Source organism: Phacochoerus africanus, chromosome 15 (genome assembly GCF_016906955.1).
Source record: "Phacochoerus africanus isolate WHEZ1 chromosome 15, ROS_Pafr_v1, whole genome shotgun sequence".
NCBI classification, from domain to species: Eukaryota; Metazoa; Chordata; class Mammalia; order Artiodactyla; family Suidae; genus Phacochoerus; species Phacochoerus africanus.
In genome coordinates this window covers 96,298,454-96,311,625 of record NC_062558.1, presented here as the reverse complement: position 1 = coordinate 96,311,625, position 13,172 = coordinate 96,298,454, and the positions used below count along the sequence as shown (strand labels likewise).

At 34.0% G+C, this 13,172-nt stretch overlaps 1 protein-coding gene across 6 annotated transcripts in view; it reads right to left on the bottom strand.

Annotated features, from left to right (window-relative positions):
* PCDH15 (protocadherin related 15) overlaps positions 1–8,656 on the bottom strand; it is a 734,454-nt gene extending 725,798 nt beyond the window's left edge. For 5 of the 6 annotated variants that reach the window (XM_047760764.1, XM_047760769.1, XM_047760766.1 and 2 more), the window contains exon 1: positions 8,538–8,653. In XM_047760764.1, the coding sequence (XP_047616720.1) occupies positions 8,538–8,628 (91 nt within the window). In that variant the 5' untranslated portion in view covers positions 8,629–8,653. Of the gene's footprint in view, positions 1–8,537 lie in introns of all 6 variants that reach the window. The other variant, XM_047760762.1, reaches the window with a different exon arrangement.
* Positions 8,657–13,172: the final 4,516 nt, after the last annotated feature.

Sequence of the window (13,172 nt, the reverse complement as noted above, 5' to 3'; positions counted from 1 at the left end):
GAGATATTCTCTGTCTTTAGGAATCTATAATCTAAACAAAACCCAAATATTTTATGACCTATTATAATGCAAAGGGGAAGGTGGACATTCATTTTTCCAGGTTTATTGAGGTAGAACTGACAAATAGAAATTGTATATATTTAAGGTGTACAATACATAGCTTGATACTTTCATATTATAAAATGATTACCAAAATCAAGTTAAGTAACATACTCATCATCTCACATGATTACTTTTTTTTAGTATGGTAAAAACACAAGATATATTCTCTTAAAATTTCAAGTATGTAATACACAACACAGTATCATTAAATATGATCACTATACTGAACATTAGATCCTCAAAACTTATTCATCTTATAACTAGATGTTTTACCCTTTGACTGATCTCTTCCAATTTAATTTTATTGAATATATTAGTAACAACATCAAAGAATAATGAATAAGTTAGTATAAAGGAATAAGTAGAATTTGAATAAAATCTGAAAGGAAAGGTTAAGACTTTAATGTCATAATATGATAGCACAGTATGTCATTATTGCAAATGAAGCTGAGATTTAACTAGTTGATTTCAGCTTTGCCCCTGATTAGAGGGATTAACACTGGGAAAGCCATTTAACCCTTCCATGCCTCTATAGTTTCGTGACCTATACATGAGGCATAATATTAGTGAAATGATTATTATGATAATCACAGGGACCTCATGGAGTTCTTATGAAGATTAAATAAAATAATCTATGTGGAGGGCTTTTTAAATAATTGTTAAATAAGTGTTATCAATTATAAAGAGATGTTGTTTACCCATAAAATACATATCAATATGATTCATGATTTCAATAAACTTGTTGAATATGCAGAAATGATGTCTATTTTATTGTAGGAATACTTCTTAATAGTATATGAGAAGGCATTCAACATAATTACAAAAGCTGAGAATGAAAGCAATGAAGAAATAGCTTTTAAGAAAGGGGGAGAGAGGGAGGGAGAGAGAGAGAGAGAGAGATGCTATGAGCTGCAGTTCCATGAAGGAGATGAGCTTATAAATGAGCCTTGGATAGATGGTGATCTCAACCAGGCACATGGTGTTTTGTTGCCTTTGGATACTTTAAACGAGGTCATTAAATAAATATAACCAACCCTTAATTCTATGCAGAGATATCTACATATATTTTAAATCAGAACACCAATTCAGTATTCTTCATTTTTTTTTGTCTTTTTTGTTGTTGTTGTTGTTGTTGTTGCTATTTCTTGGGCCGCTCCCGCGGCATATGGAGATTCCCAGGCTAGGGGTCGAATCGGAGCTGAAGCCACCGGCCTACGCCAGAGCCACAGCAACGCGGGATCCGAGACGCGTCTGCAACCTACACCACAGCTCACGGCAACGCCGGATCGTTAACCCACTGAGCAAGGGCAGGGACCGAGCCCGCAACCTCATGGTTCCTAGTCGGATTCGTTAACCACTGCGCCACGACGGGAACTCCGGTATTCTTCATTTTTTTTCTGAAATTTGCATAGGGTCTTTAAGTTCCTTAACTTAAAAACTCAAAATCCACAATGCAAACATTTTTCTGACTATTCCACCCTGAATTCTTTAGCAGATTTTCTATTTGTATTTTTCCTGGATATTTCACATAATTGTATTATTATACAGATCACACTGTATTGACTATATATTTACCTGTTATACTAGAATGAAGGTACTGCCTCATTTTTGTTTCCCTAATATGTTTTGAGTTGATATTCAATACAATGCAAACTAAATTAAATGTTTTATAGATAATTGAAAATGTGGACTAGAGAAAAGTGATCTCTATGTAGTGGATACACAATTAGATGAAAGCACTCTGAAAGGGAAATTAGAGACAATAGAACATGACCAAAGAGAGAACCTTGTTTAACTGTCAGAAAATATCCAAATTTGTTCATTATAGAATATCACTCCTTATGAAAGTATAAATAAGACTACAGAAATTTCAAAATGATAGAATAAAAGGGGGTAGAATATTCACCAGGAAATGGAGAAAAAATCAGATATACAGACAATCAGAAAAAGTCAGTTCGAAGAACACTGAGAAAAAGAAAGTTGCAGGAAAAGTATATCAATAATGTTTGCTGAAATGTTAGAAAATTATAGGATTTGTCAAAAAAGTAGTCATTGCGGGCCTTAGAGAGTGCAGTTTCAGTAGAGATGTGAGAAAACCCAAATTGCAGAGTTTAAGGAAACTGGAAGTGGTAGTAACAAGTAGAGATTTGACATGAAAAGATCTAACAAAGAAAAGCCACTCTGTTATATAAGTCATTGATGACTGAGAACCAGGCAAGATTGTAATTACATTTTTCTCAATTCCAATTTCTATTAAGAACATTTAAAATGAAGTCTGCCTTTTTACACGAATAGGATATAAGCATTTACTTTTCAATGAATTCAAATTTTTTTAAGTTGTTAAAACCAGAGTGGGAAGCATCCTCTTTACCATTTATCATTAATTTTAGGTCAAGTGAGAGTATTACAAACACCAGTACTTACCTATTCTAAGTTAACTTGGAAATAACTGTGTGTGTGTGCGTATGTTAGAAGAAAGAGAATCTTCTAAGTACAACAACTGGTTTTCTGTTATCAGTTTGTTTGTTTGTTTGTTTGTTTATTTTCTGGACTCTAGCTTTCTGACCTTCCAGAATATACAGAGGGACTTACTAGAGTATGCAGCTGCTATTGAAGTAACCCTTCTATGCACAAGGTCAGAGCCTAGAGAAGCCATAAAGTTTAAATTTCTGAACTTGCTTACTGAGAAATTGTTGCTGAAATAGGGAAACTAAAACATATGCTGTTTTCAAACCCTGACTCTTAAACAAAATTGATTTTGAAGGTACAGTAATCTATAAAATTTTTCACCTTCAGAAACGAGGAAATAAGAAATGCAAGTGTGAGTACAATCTAGAACAGAGGACACAGCCAAGCTTTCATCTGGAGATGAAATTTAGAATGTTTAGGAGTTTTACTGGAGTAAGCATTGAAGGTGCTCTTCCTTGTCAGAGCATTCTAAATGTCCCATAATAATATAATCTAGAGAGTGTATATAAATCTAATAGCTTATAAAGCTTCAAGAAAAAAAAAAAAAGAGACAAAGAGAGACTCAGGATTTTAAATCAGCCTTTAGGGGAAACAACAAAGTTACTCTAAAAATATGAATTTAAATTCTCAGAATAAAAACACTTTGTAAGATGGAGTAAGTTAAAGGAATACACAAGGAAAGATGTCTATATTATATTAAGATCAAAATTTGTATAACAATGTATGCTATACATGGTTTTATTTTTGTCTAAAATACATATTATCTGGGAGTTTCCACTGTGGTTCAGTGAGTTAGGAACCTGATGTCTCTGTGAGGATGGGGGTTTTATCCCTAGCCTTACTCAGTGGCTTAAGGATCTGGCATTGCTGCCAGCTATGCTGGAGGTCACAGATGTGGCTTGGAACTGGTGTTGCTGTGGCTGTGGTATAGGCTTACAGCTATAATTCCAATTTGACCTCTAGCCCGAGAACTTCCATATGCCACTGGTACAGCCCTAAAAAGAAAGAAAAAAATGTGTGTTATTTACTATTGTGAATGTGTGCAGGTATGCTGCTCTATTTCCCTGGATGTATGTCCCTAAGAAATCATATTTAAATGAACAATTGAGAAGTTTCAGAGATAATCAAGTTTATTGAAAATTACTTAGGTATAGCCTCCAATAATCACCTTTAATTATAACTGAAATTATTGCACTGCACTGTGTTCAGAACAATATAATATTAACAAGAGGAAGATAACCTGCACTAAAGTTTGAAGTAGTAAACCCAAAAACTAAGAAATTTTTAAAATATTTCTAGCATGATCCTAGAGAGACTGTTGATTGTCCCAGAAATAGAATACTGCAGTCCATGAGGCAGGCATATTTGCCATAACACTGCACTATATATATAATAGTCTATAATAGTTTGGAAACATGAACCATTAAGATCATTTAACTTTTCTCACAGAGCTGTTCAGTTTATGTAACCATTTCTTACTAAGGTATCTAAAGGGAGAAACATCTTGCTTAGAAACACAAATATTCCATCTCATTGGACAGCTATGTTTTCCATACGATGCTATTATTACATTGTAATTGGTATGTCATTCTCTTTTAAGTTTAATTAGTATAAACCAGTGGTCCCCTGCATTATGACCTCTGTGTGCACTTGATAAAAATGAAGCTTCCAGGCTTTAATGTCAGACCTTATAAAAGACGTTATAGAATCTTAAAAGATTTTAATCTCAGACCTTATAACATGGCCACGCCTTTAGTGGATTGACCTATCTATCTCATCACTGACCTTCCATGGATTAATGGATTAACTAATAAGCATAAAAATACACCTAGAAATGTTCCTCAAACTTCACTTAAAGTTTTATTTGAATCAGTAAGCTCTCCAAGGAAAGAATACAGTTTTTAATACTTTAAAGAATAAAATGTAATTTAACAAAGTTAAGTCTTCAAGGTGTTTAGTAAATTTGGAGAGATATAAAAAAAATAATATACATATAGCATATGTACTCATTTATATACACATATGCAAATTTATAAAAAGAAGCATAATTATTTATAAATAATTAGAAGTAATACAGATAATTTATTTAGTGAACATTCATCATATTCAGATGCTGTGCTAGAATGTGTAAAATTGAGATTCTGAGAGTTATTATTAATAAGGAAACAGCCTTAGGAAGTACTATGACTTCGAGGTTATAAACAGGATACCTTCAGATAGTTGTTCTGGTTGGTGCCCTATATAAGGGTTCCATTCACGTCATAGGTATATGATGATTTACATAATAGCTCAAGAGGAAGATGAAAGATTTTTGGCTTCCAGGCTGAATGTTTGAGTAGCCAGGAGCAACCTTTCCTTTAAAATACTTATGTTGGCTTTCATGATCTGTACACAATTGGGAATCTCTCTCTCTCCCTCCCTAAGACACAGCTATACACACACTCATTGGCACACATGCCCTTCCAAAACTCCTCTAACAATGCCCAATACGTCAGTTCAAAGTAATAATGTTACAATACATACTTTTTTCAAACAAACACTTTTCCTATCTAATCATGGCAGTAATATCTGTGCAGTAGGGACAATTTGAAAATGTGGAGAAAATAATTTTTAAAATACACTCAACTATAAAATGTATTCCCTTCTTTTGTTTTCCTCCCTCCTATCAATCATTCCTGAGCCCAAAATCAAAAGAAAGTATACAAAAACACAAACTCTTTGGACTAGTGGTTTGTTTACTTCATTATGAATAACATGGTAGAACAAGGAATATGTTTTTTATATTTTTTGTCCCACATAACATACAATTCAGCAGACAGCCCTGCTTCCTCGGCTTTCTATGGTACCTTCTTTCCAGCTTCCCTGCTCTCATTCTGGGATCAGGGCATATGTTCCCATTCCAATAAAAGTGCCAGGATTGGTAATGTGTTAAACTACAAGCTAAAATATCAATTCTAACATTAGGTGAAAGGGTAACTACTATAAACTACAAATCAATTGTGTTTTTCCAATTTTCTATCAGTTAGCTAAATTCTGACTTTTAAAATTTGATGTCATTACTACCAATATCACTTAGCTATTAATATTTGCTTAAATATGTAGTCATCAAATGAAATGTTCATTATGGAATAGGCCATCTGCAAATTTCATTACCAAATCTAAAAACTTACCCAAATAATTTGAGAAATATCAAAGAACACAAAATTTAGACCAAGTTCTCAAGTAAAAAAAAAGATATAAAATATTGAAAATAACAATTATATAATATACTTTTCTTAGAAGCAGATTTACAAATTTGGGTAATAGTTTAATATTTCATTTTAGGATAAAATATTTATTGAATAAATAGGATTTTTTCCTTCTAATTTCCTTACTCTTAAATAAGGAAATGCATAGAAAAACACAGCAAACTGCTTTTAACTGAAAGTCTAGGAAAATTCTATTTTTAACATAACAGAAACCTAAACTGTTATACTAATAGCCTTAGGATAGTTAATTATTTTTTCCACCTTTATTTTCCTCTATCTGAATCTCCTAACTATGTATGGGGATCATTTGTCAACTATTAAATGGGCTAATTGAACCAGTGAATTACCTATGGCAAGTCTCTTTTTATTTTTCCTTTTTTCACCCATTTCTATTATGACTATGACTCTCACTGTTGTCTCTCTGCAATCTAACCCATGCCTGCATTCCCAAGCATTTGGATAAAAAAATTAGTTAAAGAAATTCATAACACATATTCCAATTAAGTGTTACTTTATATTTTAGCCATCCTTTGCTTACTCCTGATTTCATTCCTGCATGGTATGGACTCAAATCTTATACGAATTTTAAAAACTGTAACTATGAAAGCCATTTTCATGAGCAATAAAATGAAAGTGATGTCAGAGTCCCTATTTGAAGGAGGTCAGAGAGAAGTATTGAAAGACCTGAGGGCGACCTTGGCAAATGTGTTACTATCTCTGTGGGTACATTGGAGGATGCAAGTACTGAAGAAACGCTGAAAAGCGTATAAAGTTGAGAAATTTCTATAAAACCATGATACAAATTTATGTTTCTTTGCCACAGTTCCAGTCACTTTAGTCTTCCTAAGTGTTGAGTAACTTACTTCCAGAAGGAGAGAACTGAGAAGGATTTCTAACTGTAACTGGAAGGTAGTCTTCCGTGAGTACGGTGAGTGGCAGCCTTACTGTAAGCTCAAATTTGGTAGGTGAGAAGCATCCTTCTGCTTCAGAGAGTAAACTGTTGGATGACCAACAGTGACCTGATAACCTTATTTTGGAGGCTGTCTATGCAAGCACATTTAGAAAGATCAAGAACTGTAATGCGCTTATTAAGGAAACTAATTTAGAGCGTTACAGGTTAAACCAACAATGATTCCCTCTGATAACCTAAATTATACTGCTAAAAAGTATACGGTTTGTGAAAATCTAATGTGAGCAATGACAGTGAATCCTTCTTTCACAGTGTGAACACTACATATGAATAAAAATAGAATGCCTTATGACATAAAGAAATCTCAACACACTGATTTGTCATCTTTTCTTGGGGCACACTTTAAAATGCATTCTTTTAATTTAAATTCATGCTCTTTTAAGTTCCATTGATTTCTAGTTTTGTTTCAGAGTAGCAGTTACATTATTTATCTCTTAGTACATTTTAAAATTTGTTGCTAGACTGGAGATTCACAATCTACATAAATGGCAATGACATGAACATTAAATTCAGATGCTCTTGAAGTAAACACTGTGCTAATTAGCGGGACTTTTCAGAGGATTAGACTGTTGAGTTTATGAAAATAGTTGCTATAGTGAATTATTCTGCAAATCCCCAAAGAGGCATGATTTTCTAACTAAGGAGGCCTGAGAATGTCTTAATATGTACATAAATTAAACACTGTTTGGGATAAAGTCAAATGAATTCATCTATCTTCAAATCATTCAGTTTAGCCAAGCAAAGCACACACACAAACAATTTACAACCTTTGATGCCACTAAGAGCAACTGAGTAACATGGCAATGGAGGTAAGGAGATGGTTACTTCCCTGTGTACCCTGAGTGCTGAACAAATGTCAGGTGAAAATAATAAAAAGTAATACAATAATAAATTAATAATAATAAAAGAATAAAACTCAGTTTTCTTGAATAGCCAAACTCTAGGGTCAGAAAATGTGTCCATTTTTTCTTCCATAAAACTTTGTTTTATATACACACACACACACACACACACGTGTGTGTGTGTGTGTGTATATATATATATATATATATACACATATATATATTTATCTCCACACTCTCATTATATAGTATTCGAAGATAGATTCCTCCAATATTGAAATATCTAAGACAGGCACATTTGGGCCACTGCAGATATAACATGTTAAATGATCCCTGCAGAGCCCAATAAATATATCTTTCTAAAGTGACTGATTTACTATTAAGAAATGACTTGGAAAGTCTAAAGCCAAGTCATCTACATTTTTTCACTCTTTCCAAATAAAACAGTGGGTGATAAAATAATGCAAACTCCAATTAAAGTCCTAACAAAAACTAAAATCATTAACAGCATCCACTTTTGACCTATTCAGAGTTCTTTTCTCATAGGAAGTGTTGGTATCTTTTATATTCCTAAGCTTTATCCAAGGCTACTGTTTGTACTTGCTCAAAGGTTAGCAAATAGAATTTAATGTCTTTTTTTAATAGCACTGATGTTTAAACTGCACTTGTTTAGTAAGAATAAGGATTCAAACAGAGGCCTAGCATTGGATTTTCTACCATAGTGCAAACATTATTGAGATACAAAGGGCCTCAGATGATACTTTTGTAAGATTATTTTAAATTATTGCACGGAATTATCAACTTTTAAAAATGAACTACAAACTGGCATTATTCATTTCTATGGCATGTTTCATTTTCCACAGAAATTCTGGCTAACTCTAAAAGTCAGAGAAAAAGCATCCTTACCGTCATCATATTGGCCCAAGCAGATTGTGAAGAGAGAGCCCAGAATAATCCCTGAAGCTAACCATTTCCAGAGATAAAACTTTTGGAACATCTTCTGTCAAATTCCACCCAAGGCTGATCTGAAGTAACAAGAGAGAAAAAGAAACATTTGACAAGATCATTAATCTATTATGAGTAAACACAACTGTCAGAGCACTGAAAAGCCTTAATGACTTCATAGTTAATTACCTGTGCCATGCTATCCATTAACAAAGTAGCATACTTATTCAATGCAGTGGAACTCATCTACATGAGTTTGCAGACGAGTAATCGCTAAGGAAAGACATCTTTTCTGGTATTTACTTTGTAATCAAATAAGTTGAGAAGTTAGCATACTGGTAAGATCAGAACCACATCTTTAAAACTGGGATCCTGTGAGTGAATCATATGCTAATCAGTTAAGTTACTAAATTTATCTTGTTTATAGAATAGTTTAATTATAAAGTGTAAGTTTTAACTTAAGATATTAAACCAGTTATTAGTATCCTATATGAACATTTCAACGGACATTTGTCTTATACCAAGGAAAAACTCACCACTAAAACACTAATTTCTGGTATTCCCTTGTGGTGCAATGTGTTAAGGATCCAGTGTTGTCATTGCAGTGGCTCAGATTGCTGCTGTGGTATGGGTTTGATCACTGGCTTGGGAACTTCCACATGCCACAGATGGGGCCAAAAAACAAACAAACAAATACTAATTCCTTTTAAGTAGAGTGACAAGAGACTGACTATGTCATTCTAAGACTATGGATAAACCATCAGTTTTACCATGTGTGTCTTTGGAAGCATTTGGATGAATTTTAATTTTTTTGTTCTTTGCAATCTCACAGTAAGAAAAGAAACTGAATGAGGTACTAGTGGCCAGTGAACATGCCACAAAATCTTTCTTACTGAAAAAAAAAATATTCTCATTTGTAAGTTTGAAAACATCATTCACATGGAAGTTCCCCAAATAACCCTGAATATAGCTCACATAGAACACAGATGGGAACTTTGTTTCTCTACATCAGAGTTTCAAAAGAAAAAGTGAATTAGCCTAAACAGTCAATAGGGACAGTGAAGGATATAAATAAATGGTGAAGTGCGAGTTTACCTGAGGAAACCAGCCAATATTCAACCTTTGTCAAGGTTGTCCTGTAGGAATGCAAACCAGTATTACCAGGTTTTCTGATTTTCCAAAAGATGGTAGAAACCGAAATTTCCATGCGAGATCACCATGTGAATGTTTAGATAACTGTGAATCCTCTTAATAGATTAAATGCTTCTGGCTGATCATATTTTTCTCAGAGATCCTCCAGTTTACAATTCTACCCTGGATTCCTTTTGCTAAACTTGTAGTGAATCAATCACCTTCATCAGAATGTACAAAGGAAATGTTTAAATTCTGCTTTTACATATATTTTGTTTTATCTATCTTTCTCTTTTACTTTTGTGTTTTATAAAGTTCATTTGCACAATAGCAATAGTGCAAATAGTTTATTTAAAGATTATATTAAAAGTACAGACTCAAAAGTGTTTAAATCATGAGATGTACAGTCCTTAAATTTCAAGTCACCACACTAGATGATTTTAAAATGGAATCTATTCTTTTTGTGTTTCTTCATCTTAAAAAAGAATCATCTTTTTATCTGGCCCTCACACATTTCCCTCCCTCCCCAACTGGTAAAGAACTCAGCCTCAGCTCATATAACATCCAGGCACAGATAGTTGAGAGAAGAGCCCATCATTAATATCAAGAGAATATAATGATCCATGTTTATGGGAGGAAAGGAAAAAAATAAAATTGACTGATGTCAGTAGTTGTAACAGTGGTTGATTAGAGAGTGGCATCTTTTTAAATTCAGGTTCTGAGACTTCCCATTTATGACTTGAAAAAATTAAATAGTATTTCTGTCTCATTTTCCTCATTATTAACGTGAAGATTCAATATTACCTACCACATAAATTTATTTTGGGGATTAGATAAATGGCGATAAATACATGCTTAGAAGAGGACTTCAGAATGAGCACTCCGTAAAGTTTAATATGAATATATTTGGTTTGGTATCTGTGAAGTCTTCAAAGTGCTTAAACATATATTTCCTCAATCTGACTTTAGCACAGTCTCTAAGGTAGTATTATCATCTCCATCAAAAGGTCATGCTCACTGGCTCAAGGTTACAAACTTAAGTGTGGCTGAAGAGGTGGTGCAGTTTGTAAGCCTGAAACTTCTGTTCATTCCATTAAAGAAAAGGATTGGACAATTTCCAAGAGAACACATGGTTCAGGTTTATAGGTATATAAAGACCCAGAAGAGCTTGCTGCATTTTTTGCTTGTATCCCAAAGAGAAATATTGCATTCTCTTCTCAAACTGTAATAGAGCCCATAAGATTTATGCAATGAATGGCTTTTATTGCTTTCTTTTTAAAAAAGAAATGTGGCAACATTAAGAAACAGAAAACAGTCTTTACAATTTAAAACAAAAGAGAAAACACTTAAAGGATATTAGGAAAAAAGTTTAAAAAGCACTATCCACTTTCATGACTAGTTTTACAACCTTGAGAACTGTACGTAAAGTTCTTATAGGTCATTTAAAACAACATCTCTAACATGGTATTGTACCTTTATTATAAGTTCGATATTGAACTCAGCCTTGTTCTCTGAGTATGCATTTTCCTTCTAGATCTCCTTGACCATTAATGTTATGATCTAGCATGCCCATTTCTAAAAAGGAATGTAGCTCATCCAGTTATAAGGTGCTTGCCTTTCAGGAGATAACTTATTGGCATGTTCAACACTCTGGTAGCATTAATAAAAATATGGTTTTGCAATAGTGATTTAGAAATATAGTTGACCCATGAACAACGTGTACCAACCAAACCCTTCCCCAGCCGAAAAGGTGAGTACTGTTATCCCTGCCTAAAAAACAAAAGAACTGATAAATGACTTACCCCAAAAAAGGAAGCTGAAAGAGTGTGGGTAGACTTAAGGCTAGTCATTTTGATTACATGTATTGTGATCCCTAATCAAACGCAAATTTTCCCCGTACATAGATAACTTAAAAGATTCTAATGAAATTATGGAGCACTGTATTTATTGAAAAAACAATCCACATAAAAGTGAATTTGTGGGGTTCAAACCCATGTTGTTCAAAGGGTCAACTGCAGTGCTCTACTGTCAATAATATTGGGGAAAAAGGCAGTTTTCCCAAGTACATTATAATTTTACATGTAAATGATTTGAGTTTCATGAATTTTACTTTATATTTTCCATAGACTTAAGAATATTTTACTACTATTAAAGAAAGAATATTTTACTACTATTACTCAAGACACAATATACGGATTTTGAATTCCACATCATTTGCATGGTAAAGCCACCAGATAAAACTCATACTCATTTCTCTGGCATTCAGTGTCTTGAGAAATTCATTTATTCAACAAGCATTTATGGAGGGTCTATGAGGTACTGCTCACTCTTCTAAGAAGTTAGAACATCAGTGGAACAAGGTTCTACTTCCATGAACCTTAGATTCAGAAAACGAAGTAAGGTTATATGAAGCAACCAAATGCATTCTGATACCATCATGGAGAAGAACTTGACAAGAAAAGCATAACAATTGCAACAACTCCAGCAGATAGTACACTCAGTGGTATCTACTGCCTTGAGTACAGACTGCTGCTCATCACTTGGAGGGAGAATACATTAAAGGCCTTTCACTTTCAAGTATAAATCCAAAGACTGTCAATACACAAAGCTCTGTTCTTTACCTGTTGATCTCTGCTTCCTAGACTGTTTGTGATGACACATGACAAAAGCAGCCAAGGTTGACATCACAGCAGTTTTCCCTCTGGAACATTTTTGACACTGTCAACTACTTGTTTTTTTTTTTTTTTTAAGGCTCTGTCCTGGACTGCTATGGGAAAAAACACTAATGTCTTTGATACATCAAAGTGTTGAACCTATTGCCAACACCATGATGAGAAACCCCATATCAATACTGTGTCAGGAAGCAAGCTGGAATCTCTCAGTGAACCAGGAGCTGTGCATAAGCATCTGCACTTCAACAGTCTGTTCAAACTCTGGTACTTTCCAATCTCTGATAACATCTAGATAGAGCTATACAAATAAAGCTTGTCACTTCTCTGTACTCCTTGCAAGAAATATATACTACTCACTTGCTAGAATAAAGCAAACTCTTTTTCAAAGCAGCCTCAACTACAAAATTGAGAACATGAAGCTTTCCAAAGTTACTGAATCTTACCACACCAAATAAGAATTCCCATAACTGACTGACTAGAGACCTTTCTTCTACCTCACCATAGTGGGAATCATCAAGAATGTTTTTGGAGTTCCCATTGTGGCTCAGAGGGTTAAGAACCTGATATAATGTCTGAAGGAGGTGGGTTTGATCCCTAGTCTTGCTCAGTGGGTTAAGGATCCAGCATTGCCACAAGCTGCAGTGTAGGTCATAATTGCAGCTTAGATCCAGTGTTGCTATGGCTGTGGGATAGGCCTGCAGCTGCAGCTACAATTTGACTCCTAGCCCAGCAACTCCCATATGCCAGAGGTGCGGAAGTTAAAAAAAAAAAAGAAAAAGAAATCATAAGCTTG